This window comes from Haliaeetus leucocephalus, unplaced genomic scaffold, assembly GCF_000737465.1.
Source record: "Haliaeetus leucocephalus isolate CR32 unplaced genomic scaffold, Haliaeetus_leucocephalus-4.0 Scaffold830, whole genome shotgun sequence".
Taxonomy (NCBI): Eukaryota; Metazoa; Chordata; class Aves; order Accipitriformes; family Accipitridae; genus Haliaeetus; species Haliaeetus leucocephalus.
Window position 1 is genome coordinate 1,928,840 of NW_010973266.1, and position 14,328 is coordinate 1,943,167.

Below are 14,328 nucleotides of genomic sequence, written 5' to 3' on the forward strand. Positions count from 1 at the left end.
TTCCCATACTGAAAATTTCAGCTTCTGGTGGCTCGTACTTGCAGAGAACCCTGCTTAAACCACCTCAAAATTTAGCTTTAACATCTCTTGAATACTTGAATCCTTTCTACAGAGAGGCTACAGGAAATAAAGCTTCGCGGAACAGAGAAATGCAAAAATCTAAAGGAAAAAAACCAAACGATAAAAGCAAACGTGCTGCTGATAAAGACGCAACTACGATGAGCTCCTCAGTATTTTGCCCCAGTTGCGCTAATCAAACTGCTTATTTAAAACAGACCTCTCGTACAATTTGCCAGCAGCTTCTCTTCCACCCGCCTTTTGCACCACTCACAAAGGCAAAAAATTTTTTAGTCCCACCTCTCGCGATCCGAAAAGAAAAGCCGGGAACGAGCAATTCCATAGCCGCCGGCTGTGGAATGCATCTCAGCGTGCTCCCTTAACTCCTGTTCAGGTAAAACACGTAAAACGCCGTTTCAGGCACCGGAGAGGCGAGGGCAGACCGGGGCGGGAGGCTGGCAGGGACCAGCCAGCTGCTTCCTCGGGGGGAGGCTTGCACCTCACATTTGCCACGTCCCTCCCGCTCCCTTATCCCTGCTTTAATGGACATTAAAAATAGAACAAAACAGGCCTGGAGATGGGAACAAAATCCACGCACAACAGGCCTGGACCGCTGTAGTCATTCTGCTGTAAAATGTAAAAACAAGAAAGGGCAGACGAGCTGCATCCCCCAGGACGCATCCCGCTTTTTTAATATAGCGGTGCCACCGCACATTTCACTTCGGATGTTGCATTATATTTATATGTCACTCAAATATTTACCATTTTTCTGAACTCTGCCGGGTGCTCTGAGAGCTTGTTATAAGCCAAGTATCCGCGGTTGTACGTCTTGGCTGGTTAGCAGCCGTGGCTGAGCTGCATCAATATGCTAACTTCTCTTTCTGGAGCTTCTCGTGCGACAAAAGCCACTCTTTCATAAGGTTTCCTCCTCCGTAGTTGCCGCTCTGCCCGCTGCTGCAAATCACCCTGTGGCACGGTATGATAATCGGGATCTGCGAAACACACACAGAGACACACGAAAAAAAGGAAGGGAGCAAAGGGTGAGGCGGAGGGGATCGGCGGCTGGGGAAGGTGCCCATAAATCCACCGCTACACCAGGAATCGTCCGCCAGCGGGCTCGCGGGGACCGGACTGAAGGAGCCACGTTACAGAGCACGCTGGCGGAATCCCGGCCGTGCCCGGGACCAGCCCAATTCTTTGGGAAAAGCAAGGATTAGGAGAAATTTGAGTACATAAGAATGATGTAAAGCCTGAAAAGGGGAAGCCCGACGTATTAAATCCCACGTAAGAAAAACTTCTCTGCAAGGAGCGGATTTTCCTGCCCCGCGCCAGCCCCCTCCAATGCCCAGGGTGGGTGACGATGCCTCGCAGACCCAAAACGCACACGAGGACAGCGAGGAGGTACAGGACGACTCTTAATCGTCGTCCCGGGATTAGAAGAGGACGTATTTCTGGAAAAAAACCCAGACCGCTGAGGAGCGAGCTTCCCGAGCCCCAGCTCCCTCGGCAGATCTCCTCCTCTCGCTATAGCACCTCCACGTGCACTGCTGAAAAATTCTATGTAAGAACAAGGCGCTATTTATTATTTAACAGCCAGTCAATCCAAAATGGGTTGTGAATTTTTAAAACCTACAACAGGAGAGATTTAATTCACACCTAACCAATTTAAGAACTTTTTTCCTCGTGCCTTCTACTTTGTATCATTTATAGCCAAATGTCACGGATTCTGAAAAATCAATGCAAGAAGTTACAGAATAGACTGATAATGTAGAGAAGTACATAAACGCTTTTTTTCTTATTTTTTATTACAGGTGATTATCATAGTTGAAGTACACACCATAAAAAATGCAATACATCATCTCTAATCACGCCGTATGTGTTTTGGTAACTGCATAGTAATTCAATTGCAACGATATAGCTGTGAAAACAATAACTCACTAAAAAGTGCAGTTTTCACAAATTTGGATATTTTAAGTCAAAAAGTATAATTTATTTATATATAGACACACAGACAAATGACGTACTTTACACTGACTTATTTTAATCCCATTTAATAGTTATTTCAGTACAGTTCAAGCTGTGCTCATATTTGAGTCTGGGATGGGCAACCCCCAAAGTAGCTCAACAGCTACTGGCCAGACCTTTATAAATCGGGGTTTTTTGGGGGGTTCTTCTGGTTTTGTCAAGCAATTTCAATGGCTGAAATTTAAAATCTTGATCTCAGCCCACAGGCTATCACATTAGACAGGAATACACATAGGTGCTTATTGTTAATCAAAGTTTAATAAAAAATGCTTATAATAGCTGCTTTATTTGGAGTTGGCAATGCCACAAGTGAATTATGCATCTGTGACAACTCCAGTGAGTACTAATAAAATCTTTACTCTAAAAAACCATCCCGCGCTTGGTTTATGACTTCCTTAAAGAAGTTGTTTTTTGCAAGTGTTGCTCTGTTTTGGGATTTCTCTGTCTTTTACAATCCGTGTGCACAAGTTACTGCAGGCAGATTTTCTTGAGTGACAAAGCCATAACAAGCCATAACAATACACTGTAAAAAATCTCCAAGGTTAATTAGCAATTCTTTAAAAATATATACAGTAAATCAGCATATTTTGACGGTAAGGCAATAAACCTTGCTACGGACAGGGGCCAAAACCTTTTTCTGAGCCGGTTCCCTGCTGCCGCTCACATGGTGCAAAGAGACTTGAACCGGGGGGGGTCCATGTACTGGGGGAATTTTGTCAGGGAGGTAAGTTGATGACTTCTCCTGCTAAACTGTGTGAGAAGATGGAATGCGTGCCCAAGTGGAGGAAAAAAAAAGGACTTTATTTTCAGGTGGCGTGAGCTGGCAGGTCACGCCGGGGCTTGGATGATCCCCGGGTCGGTGGAGAACCCATTCACAAACGCTGAGCCGCTTACCATCAAGCAAGAAGAGGAGGGTGTGAAATAAATGTCGCTTTTGCCATGCCCGAAATAAAGAATTTCATACCGAGTTTGTCCTAACACACGCAAGCGCCCGTATGTCACCCTCCATAGCGTCGGATGTAAAACAAAACGCGGTACAAAGGCTGTATCAGCGCTGTAATTTAAAAATATTGAATATTGCTTCAGTTTGGCTTAATTGTGGTGACAACTTTCAGACTACTAAAATAATTAAACCTGCTAAAATTTATTAGGGCCCTAAGGACATTTTAGAGGGAGTACTACCCTAGTCTGGAGCTTTAATGCCTCAGCTACATTTAATGTAATTTTTATCAATAACCAAGCAGCTCATAATATTATAGCTCCGCTGAAATCTTCATGCTGTGAAATCTAATTCATCTAATACATGAATCCATCACTTACACAGACCCTACCTCAAACGCTATAAAACTTCCAAACCCATAGATTTGTCTCCAACACAAATAACATGAAGGGGCCCTCGGATCAATAACGGAGTCCCTCTGATTCGGGCACCAGCTGAATATTTTCTCCAACTTCGCTTTTGTTCTTCTGGGTAGAGGCCCACAAGGGAAAGAGCTTGTTTTCACTCGCAGCCTCATCAATACCTAAATCCTGGTGAACAAGTGACACTGAGAAGCTGTAATCAATAGCTCCCTGTGCGTTTTTTCTTCTGGTCAAATGGTTCAGCACTACTGACAGCCCTGACACTCAGAACATGATGCTAAATCTTTATCAACAGCCATCTGGGTGACTGGCAGAACAAGACTTGGGCGGTCATTAACGCTCGTGGCAATCTGTGAATAAACTAACTCCTCGATAATGCGTTTGTTTAGCAAAAAGGTGGGGAAAAAAACTCCCTGCACAAGGTATCGATCGCCTTTGAACTGCATTTAGCAAATTCCATCTGAGGACGGAGCGGAGCGGTGCTCCGCCGCGGCGCTCCGCTCGTTAAGAGTTTTCAATTTGAGGCAACGGAAACCCGACCGTCCCATTATACTGCTGATGGGCTGGAGACCGCCAGAAACTGCCAAACTGTCAAAACCCCATCAGCCAGACCGTAATGGAAACGGCTGAAATACCACGTTGTAAATACAACAAGAATCATGCTTAGCAAAAAATCATCTTGCGCTTTCCTCATGTCCTATTGCTTTTTCTCCCCCTCTTCCCCGACAGAAGCAAATACCACAACGTCACCCAGCACGCGTCCCGGGTTATTGCCAGCCACCGAAGGAATTAACGCACAAGTAGTTTTAGGTGTCCACAACGTTTCAAATCCATACTTCACAATCTTCTCATAAATGCACGATTACTCCTTCCGCTCTCCACTGTTTAAAACATTTTGGTTGAATAATATCCTTGACTTAGGATAGATCGATACTAGCACCCAGTTGTACACTTAGCTGGGCTTTAGCCTAAACAACAATGCAGTTGGAGAGAATATAAAAACCAACGTATGCAGCTATGACTGCCGTTAACAGACCGCTGAAGACGTCTTATTTAAGGCACAGAACAGTCATTTAGGATGGCCTTGGACTAATCAGCCCAACATTCGCCATTTCCCATGAGTCTCTATGATTTCTTTTTGATCCTCCTATACTAGTCTAATGAGATTTTTAATTGAACTTTATGGGTTCCCTTTGAGGACCACAGACCTTGCAATCAATGTGAACCACAGTAAACTATTTGAAGCTTCTCTTGCAAAAGGTGAGCCATCCCCATCATGTCCTTGGCATAAATTGAGGCAAAGATGTCGCATCTTTCAGCTGCTGCTGGCACCTATTCCACCTTCTCATAAAGTTGAAGGTCATCGTATGAATTATGTGAAGCAACCCAACTACAAAGGGAAACCTGTGGAATGCACACTACCAAAATTAAAGACCAACCCTTGATTCGTAGAAGGAAGAAATGTTCTGGTATTTTGTGGAGAAAGCCGAGATTCGCAATTTTATCAACACGTTTGAGGAACAATGCAACGCCAGGCTCGGTTTATTTCAAATGCTCATTTTTACTGTTATTACGATCCTCATTAAATCATGTTTATGATTTAGTCATCACGTTTATAATTTAGTCCTTTAATCATAGGAAGCATCTCAAGGTGCAAACATACTACGATTTTGCTATTTTGCATAGCTTCTGCAGCAATCATTAATAGAAGCATTCACTTTTATTTCACATTCGCAATAAAAGCATTCACTAGTTTCAGCTTCCCTCCTGCGAACAAAAATCACTAATCTGCTGCTTAACAAAACATCACATTTCTGCAATAATTTCGAAGCAATTGCTCCTCAAAACCAGTATTTATATCCTAGAGCTCACGTTGCAGGTGTAGCAGTTGTTAACACCACAGCTCTTTGCATTCTGCGCTGATACGTTAATGATGCTGCAGTCCAGATGACGTGTTCGGTTTAATGAACTGTTTAGTTAGATTCAAAGCTCAATATCTCATCTGATAAACAGACTGCAAGTGTGTTTATATACGTACAAGGTTCACGGGTATCCTGCAGTTCTACGCAGGTAGCACACTACCATAGAAACTCACACAACGTCTAATGGCTTTAAGCTTCTAAGCTCAATAAAGAAGTACACCCTGATATTTTAAGCGTCTATCAGATTTTCCTATGAAACAGTTCATATAAGCAGTATAAAGCTACGTTTCGTCAATACACTGTATTGTACTTGACAATACAAACTATTTTAATATGATGGAATGCTTTCCAATATAATATGGTGTACATTAAGATAAGGCAATACAATGCAAACCTACAGGAAACAGTTCTCAAAGAATAACAATACAGTGTTGTGCAAAAGGATATGTAATTGCTATCGCCTAGAAATGTACCCAGCTTTGCCCTCAGGCTGCAGTGGAGCAGCAGCATCCAAAGTAGCGGTAACAGCAGGTTGTGGTGTGAAAATTCCTGCTTTTTCCCCTGTGAGGAAGGATGAAAATAGTTCTGAAAATATACAGCAAAGCTACGGCAATTTTTTTTTAAATGGGGTCCTATCTTATTATTGTTATTTCCCATCCCATGCTATGGCCGCAGTGCTTTCTGTCCCCAGCAGAAAATTTTTAAGCATATTATAGATAATAATGCATAGCTTTAGGGGAAAAGAGCTATATTAATATAATACCACCCCAATATTTCATAACAGAAAGCTGACGATTAAAAAAAAAAAGAAATCAGTACTGTAACGAGAGCCCTGCCCATTCCAAAACATGTTTTTATCGCTACGCATCTCCTGTAGTTAATCTGTAATTTCACACATATTCCACACGCAAACACACACATAGTCCTTTTGCACTTCAGTGCGAGCACCTATTCGCTATGTTTCTCATATTTCCCGTATAAATCTTTACATGGCCCTTCAGACCCATGAACCACGATATGCAGGTTGACTACGCATAATACGCAGGTTGATATTACGAATGAGGTGAAATACAAAGATAATATGTGGCACTGCAAACCCCCCTCACCTTTATTATTTCTGTATGTAAAGCCACCGGCTGTAGAAAACCAGATTTTCTAACCCGCTTTGCAACTACACGTTACAGTCTCATATGTACCTTATTAAAGCAAATACTGAGAGGACCGAATGGAAAACCAACACAGGAGGTCAAAGATTACGGCAGGTATAACGCTGGAGAAAAGCAGAGGAATTCGGGTATGGAAAGACACGTGTTGCTCAGGGCGAGTGCTAATGAGGGAAAATATGTGGAAGAATGGCTAAAAAGGCCACAGTGATATTAACAGAAATCAAAGTTTTTCATTTTTTTAAAGGCACGTAGCAAGAGAACGAACGCGTAAAGACAGCGGCGTTCGCATTACCGGCTTCTCCTTGCCTTCGCCAGCCGGCTGCGGCACCGGTCCCACGTGGGACGTGCCCACCCGTGCGCCCGAGCCCCCCCAACTGCCTCCTCCCTCCTCGGGCAGCGCAGGTACGTCCACTGCAGCCCCAAAACCCTCCGGTTCAGGATGGGGCTGCTCCAACGGGCTGCGAACCCAGCCGCGCTGAGACACGACCCGCTGACTCTCACCAACTCCACTTAACGCCCGTCGGGGCGACGCAGGTGCATGAATGCATCTGGAAATCTAATCCTGGACAACTCGAAGGGAGAGGTAATTACTGGGAAGACAGACAGAGACCAAGTATTATAACACAACTGTTTTTTCCAAAATCCACAGGCCCAACTAACCTGGAGGGCTACTCCCTCCCATTGGTTCAAATTCAGGCAACTCACCTGTATCCAGTGGAGAAATGCCATTTACAGCTTGTTTGGAGCGCACAGGGGAAAAAACCGTATTGGAAAAACCATACTGACAATTAGGGATTTGATTCAAACGTGTACCTACTTGATTTAAAATCCTTCCTCTTCCCCATTTTCAGAAACATATCCATGCCAGAGAGGATGGACTGCTGGTAACACAACCGAAGCTACTCACACCCTGCCAAAATGAGGTCCGTGTCGGGGGATAAAAGACTTCCCTCACCCAAGAATATCTAAGAAAGTTTGAGAACAACAAAATGCGTAGAGGCTGATGAATTAAAAGAAGTGTTTCTCTTTCAAATCTAATGCCATAAATGGTAGGGAATAAATCACATTAAACTGGGTTGTGCATTATTGCTGATTAAAAACACTTACTGACCTTATTACTCATGGTAGACCAGTTTTCATAGCAGATAAATTTAATCTAATGACATTTAGCCTGCAAAGCTCTCTAAATCCACCATCTTCCATCAACTTTGTTTAAAAGTTGACATGAACTTACAGGATTGCTCCTCATCGCTCCTCCCACCGCTCTCGCTGCTCTGCTGTTGCCTGCGAGGACTGCTAATTGCTTGTAGGAAACGGCCTCTCCAAACTTCACGTCTCTCAACAAGGTCCACAACACTTGTCTGGTGAACGAATCTGCAAAGAAGACGAAGCGAGCGCTGTTCGTATGCATGGCTGAAAAAACCAAGATGAAATATTCAAAAAGCCAACGCAAAGCAGAGTCTCAATAGCAGCTTTCTAATTTAAATTTAAACAGCCCCGATGCACTGTCCTGTTATTGTATCCTATATTACTACATTTAAATACATGATTATTAGAAAGAGTGCTTCAAGTAACCGATCACTATAAAAAAGGATTTAAGGCTTTGATTTTCCTATATTTTTAATTTGCTTCAAGTACAATTATCCTGTTAACTCATACAATGTGGTTTTTCCATTAAATTGGCAGAGTATAAATTAGCATAGAGTCAAATTAAAAAGGGAAGAAATAACCGGCTCTACCTATTTTACAAAGCCCTCGCATCTCCAGCTAATTTCCAACTTCAGCTGGGACACGCGGCAGAAGAAGCCCTAGAGCCAGCGGACTCGGTATTATCCTGGCTGACTGCATTTTATAGTCGAGACCCCCAAGCTACTGCTCAGCATTGCAGACATTACAAAATGTAAGGACTAGCTGTGACCTTGAATGTACGGCACATCCTTAATGATAGAGGGCTCTGAAAAAAAATAATAATGTATCTTCCATTATTTTAATTTTAATTCACCAGCAAATTGCTTCTAAGTGTTCCAATTGCTGAAATAATGAATAAGCAAATGCATTAGGACCAGCTTTCTTCTGCATCTCAGGGTTTTACCTTCCCATCCCAGGATTATTTTACAAAAGGAAAACCGATAGTCGCGTTTGGATTTTAGTTGGGTTGAACACCTATTGCTGTTCCAAGGCACTTGTAAAAGCTTTGAAGATCTAACTAGTGAATAACTTACTGAGAGGAGTGAGCTGGTGAATAAAAAAAAAAAAAAAAAAAAAAAAGGGAAAAAAAAAGGAAAAGAGACCCCTTCCCCCAGCTGACAGCTTCAGTCTCCTGCTTTGGCAAAGAAACAAACTGATTAAAAACATTTTCTTTCTTTAGTTGTCAAAAAAGACATTGATTACTTTACATAGGAACATAGCGAAATGTGATTTTGTTCTTAAAGGAAACCCATACAGCATTATGTGTGTGTTAAATAATAAAAATCACTTCTTAACTGAAGGGAATGATAATCACTTCATTGAAAAAATCTGTTTAGTCTTTATTATAACATTAAGCAAATTAAACATCAGCATAATCCAGGTGATACGAGAAAAGGGTCATCAAAGAAATTAACTTTGTTGTTCATTAATTTACATGGATTAGTAGAGGGCAAAGAGATAGCAAATCTGCTCTAGTTTTTTATGATATAATTTCAAACTGTACACCATTTGTGGCAGTAGGGTGACTTTGGGGTTAATCAGACTGATTTGTCCTTTTAATTGCTTTCTATTCAAAGAAAATTCATTAGATAATGTTCTCTTCAAAATTCATGAATCAATTTAACTGAAGAAACCACATTAACAGCTTTGGGTTCATTAGCACAAGCAGTTGTGTTACTAGCTGATTGCTAGGAGGGTTTCCTTAGGCAAACAGATTTTGTTTACTGTGATTTCTTCAGAAAGGTTTATTTCAAATCAAATTGTTACTTATTATTTTTTTAACCTTCTTTTTAAGCCAGCAAGATTAGTGTTAACCTCGCCTACTTAGGGGTCTTGGGGAATTATTGCTTGATGTCATCTTTTAAATCAATGAAACGCAGTGACTGCACGTCGCTGGGGCCCGAGTCCAAAAAATCCCCTTTTCTTCCCTCATTTTTGGCAGAGAAGGTGGCGGGCTGGGACGTGACAGACCCGTAACTTTCTGAAACACGTAGGAATATGGGGAGAAGCGGGTGCAGAGCGCGCCGGAGCACCGGGCGGCCGCGGGAGGATGGGGCAGCTCCAGAGCCCCCCCCAGCAATAGCACCACCGTGCCAAGCGATGCCCAAATTATTGAGTACCTTTTAACATGCTACAAGAAGGACAGAGATTATCCTCTTCTGACAAGCAGGGGCAGAGATTATCCTCTTTCCAGAGCCACTGCACATTTTTCATGGGAGAATATATACTGTCTCTGCACCCACATAAAACACTCGAAGTTATAGTTCAAAAGAATGAAATATTTAGCAATCATGCACATCATTTTATAAATGTATCTGAAAACTCAATTTCATCCTGTAGGGAGCAAATGCATTAATTAGTTTAAGCAGCTCTAAGAGACAGTGCCAAATACTGTTATTAAACTGTCTGCAAGTGTGAGTGCCTGTAAGCATAACCTGCCCAAATTAGATGGCTGAACTTTCACCAATTTTCAGCGCGTGCCAACATTTTATGCCGTTAAATGTCATTATAAAGTGCTGTAAAATACGCACATAAAAATTAACACACACAAATTCTCTCGTTACAGGAAAACACTTTATACCTCCGCGAGCTGAGGATGCCCACGTCATTCTGGAGTGGCAGATGCCAGCAGAGCAATGGCTGAACCGAACCACTTTGTAGGAATGGGAATATCTGAAGTTTTCTCCTTCCTCCGCACCCACCTACCGCACGCCCTGTACATAGTCCCTCCAGGTGACTGGCCTCCGGACTGCCCTCTTGCCAAGCAACACAACACTATGGCCAACACAGAGCAACCGGCTATTTCTCATTTAAATGCCCAGTGATCTGTCAGATTTTACATCCGAACGCACACCTCACCAGTTCCCACTGGGAGCTGGAGCTGCGCCGGGAAGGCTGGGGTGAAGGTGGACTGAAGGATGGGAAGGGGCAGACCTGTGACCGACTTGGGTTTCCAACTCTCTACAGCCCCATTCCCACCTCCAGCTGCTGTGTCCATGGCACCCAGGGACCGCAAAGGTCCTTGGGACGGTTTCATAGAATCACAGAATGGGTTGGGTTGGAAGGGACCTTGAAGATCATCTAGTTCCAGCCCCACTGCCATGGGCAGGGACACCTTCCACCAGACCAAGTTGCTCAAACCCCCATCCAACCTGGCCTTGAACAATCCACAACCTCTCTGGGCAACCCGTTCCAGTGCCTCGCCACCCTCAGCGTAAAAAATTTCTTCCTTGTATCTAGTCTGAATCTACACTCTTTTAGTTTAAAACCGTTAGCCCTTGTCCTGTCGCAACAGGCCCTACTCAAAAGTCTGTCCCCACCTTTCTTATAAGCCCCCTTTAAGTACTGGAAGGCTGCAATAAGGTCTCCCCAGAGCCTTCTCTTCTCCCGGCTGAGCAACCCCTGTTTAACAACAGGCGATAGGTGAATGACTTCTTGGATGTTTTCCTCCTACGGGCATCACCGTGCTTTACTTGCTGGTCAAAAACCTCGTAATTGTGCATTACTATCAGCCCTGCCAACTCCGTGGTAAATTGGCAAAGCAACGCACCATGACGCCAAGCGTGGATGTTCCAGGACTGATCTGAAATTAATATTTACAGAGAAGTTATAAGCTCCTAAAAAGAGGGACTTACCCTGACCCTGCTGTTAATACCTAAATGCTTCAGAGGTCACTCACGACAGCCCGCTGGACTTTAATTCTCCATATAAAGATGTTACATGCACGGGGATAACAGAGTGAAAATCAAGTTTACTTTAACACCTGGTATCACAACTTTTAATGTGATTGAAGGTGGCCATTAGTACAAAGAAGCGAAGTCATACGCTGCTATCTAATACCACGCTGCTGGAGCATTTACCGCGTTAGGAAGGGGCTCAGCCCCCGCGGCAGGCGGGGGGGATGCTCCGGGCAGCGCAGGGGGAAAAAGCGGAGTCACCGGCATCGGTCCGCTCCTGCCCTGCTCTGCGCAGGGCTCGGGGCAAGAGAGGTTCAAAAGATAACACAGTCTGATTTTACATCCTTTTTAATCCCTTCGATTAAGAGGGATTAAAGACAGACCTTGGTTTTTTTTTTTTTTTTCCTTCTCCTCAACACCGATCGCTGGGAATGTTAGTTTTTCTGTTTGTTGTGGTTTTTTGGTTGGTTCCTGCCCCTCAGAGTTTTTGCAAATGCAAAGAAACAGTTATAAATACTCACCCCTTCTTGCCAGCTTTTTCGCAGCCTGTCTGGGGTACTACATAGACAACTTTTTTGTTTGTTTTTATGCTTATCGGTTTTCACTGTTATTACTATTGGTAAAAAAAAATAAAAAACCAAGCATAATACTTGAAAAATACTCCAACTTGTCTACCAAACAGCAGTTCCCACAGCAGCATGAGCTTCCACCTAATCCAGAAAACTTAATTTAGCTCTTGGACCTTGGAAGAACAGATTCATATTCAAACTGAAGTACTTCTACTGACAACAGGCAACTGTGTAAACAGTTAATGCAAGCAAGAGTGCTAATTTTTAGCAATTTTGAACCTCCTTTGCTATTAAGCAGGCTGTTAAAGCCTTATTAAGCATGTCACCTAAACAGCAATCTGAATACTAACAATCACTGCTACCCTACCCTAGACTGAACTAGCAAGCAGAATGTGAAAGATAAATGCTCATCTAGTCTCTTAACTGTTTAATTATATTTTGCTCTTGTTATGAGGCAGATCAAGAAATACTTTTCTTCCCTTTTACAATGGCTGCGAGTCCCTGACCACTGGTACTCTATGGTAAAAAATGCAATTATTACTTGCTATTAAAGGATTACTGGGAATACAGATTAGACAGTACAGTGATACTGTATCCTGTAAAATAGTCCAAACATCTCACCGCAACAGAAGCAAAGGATTGCTTAAAATCGGGGTGCTGCAACCATCTTGCCAAAGTCACTGAGAAAAGACTATGAACTTTTATTGTTGCTGCCTGTGTGATATTGATATATAATAGAGACAGAATGTGCCTAACTGAAAATAATGAAGTCAAACTTTACCTTTATGATTGCCTAAATAGCTGAACCAAAGCAAAGACCTTGGCCATTTTGAATGACCGAGCTTTACAAATGAAGATGCAAATATAATCTAATTATTTTAGAGTATCTATTACTGATGTTATATAATCCATCAACTTCATAGTAAAAAAAAAGTATTTACAAAAATGAAAGTGGCAAAAGTTCCAACAAAATCATATTTCATTTTAACAGGTAAATAATGGAGGGATTAGAGAAGTATTTACCTCAATTCTACCTCTAGTTAGTCCAAGACCTGCGAGAGCACCTCTGTGCCTGATATTTTGGATATAGAGTTAGACAAAAATTCCTCAGTTAAAAACATGGCAATTCTATTTATAAGACACAGATCTAATGGAAACCCCCTGCCTCAAAAGAATCAGCCTAAACATTTTTTTTTTTTAACATTTTTGTCAAAAACTTCCTTGCAGAATAAAATTCACTCGCTCATCATGTCTGCTACTGAGCACATTTACAACACCCTGCACATCTATTTCTCCTCCTAACATTCATTGTCTGAGCTCGTACTAGTAGTTTGCTCAAATTTCCTACTCTGTATTTGCCCAGCCTTGACTCCAGCTGAGGTCTCTTGCCACCACTCCAAAACAAACGTTTGTAAGTGATAACTGCCACATCGATCCTTTCCTACCACCATTCTACAACTGCACGGTTCAGGTGACTCATGCAATAGTTTCCCATGCTCTGTCCTATTTACGATTGCATTTAATTAGCTAAATTAATATTTACACCTGAAACATATCACTTTCACATCCTCCAGATCTGACCCCACGCTCCTGCCTCTGTTGATTCCCCACCACGTCAGAGGTGGGTGCTCAGTGCCACCCTCCGCAGGGCAGAGCCACCGGACCACCATGGACAGCATACCACGACCGCAGACATATCACACTTCTTTTATATTTTTATTTATTTACTTAATTATTTCTCACTAGCACACCCCTATACCATGGATCGTAACAATGAAGTTGTGTTTCTAGTGCATATTGCAGTAGCACAACTGAAGGAGGGATATTCCTTGAAAACGTTGCATTTTTCCCCAGCAGAGGAAACATTCTACTTTCATTCTACCTTTATCTGTAGATAAATTAAGGTCAACTGCAATGCATTTTGACTACAGAGCTAGCAGCCATTCAAGTAGATGTCATTAAGCGTTCAAGAATCCAAAACCCCAAACCACCCCGGCGTGTAACACTGACAACAGCTGAAGTTAACTGCCCCCTCCAACGCAGCGTCTTTGGGGAACCTCACTCCTTGCAGCAGACCCTGCCGTGCCCGCTTCTGCCCCGTGTGAGCCCTTTACCATCTCGTCTACTGTTTTCTGAATACTGCTCTGCAGACACAGTTGCATGAGTAAATACTTAATGAAATTCAAAACATCAGTTCATAAAAATTAGGCAGTCCATATTAAAACCATTAGAGTACACTAGAGCATTTGATAATGTGGCTCAGGTGTCGTCTCGTGCTCTCCCACAGGTCACGATGTTCCCCTTTCTGAGCAGTACAGAAATGTGGGCGAGGGGAGTGCTTTTATAACGCTTTTATGTATTA

At 42.7% G+C, this 14,328-nt stretch overlaps 1 protein-coding gene across 1 annotated transcript in view; it reads right to left on the minus strand.

The window, feature by feature from the left end:
* Positions 1-520: 520 nt before the first annotated feature.
* MGMT (O-6-methylguanine-DNA methyltransferase) overlaps positions 521-14,328 on the minus strand; it is a 160,570-nt gene continuing 146,762 nt past the window's right edge. The window contains exons 5-6 of the mRNA XM_010582013.1: positions 7,767-7,906; positions 521-1,049 (exon numbers count right to left, since the gene is read on the minus strand). Of these exons, the coding sequence (XP_010580315.1) occupies positions 918-1,049; positions 7,767-7,906 (272 nt within the window). The 3' untranslated portion in view covers positions 521-917. The remainder of the gene's footprint in view (positions 1,050-7,766; positions 7,907-14,328) is intronic.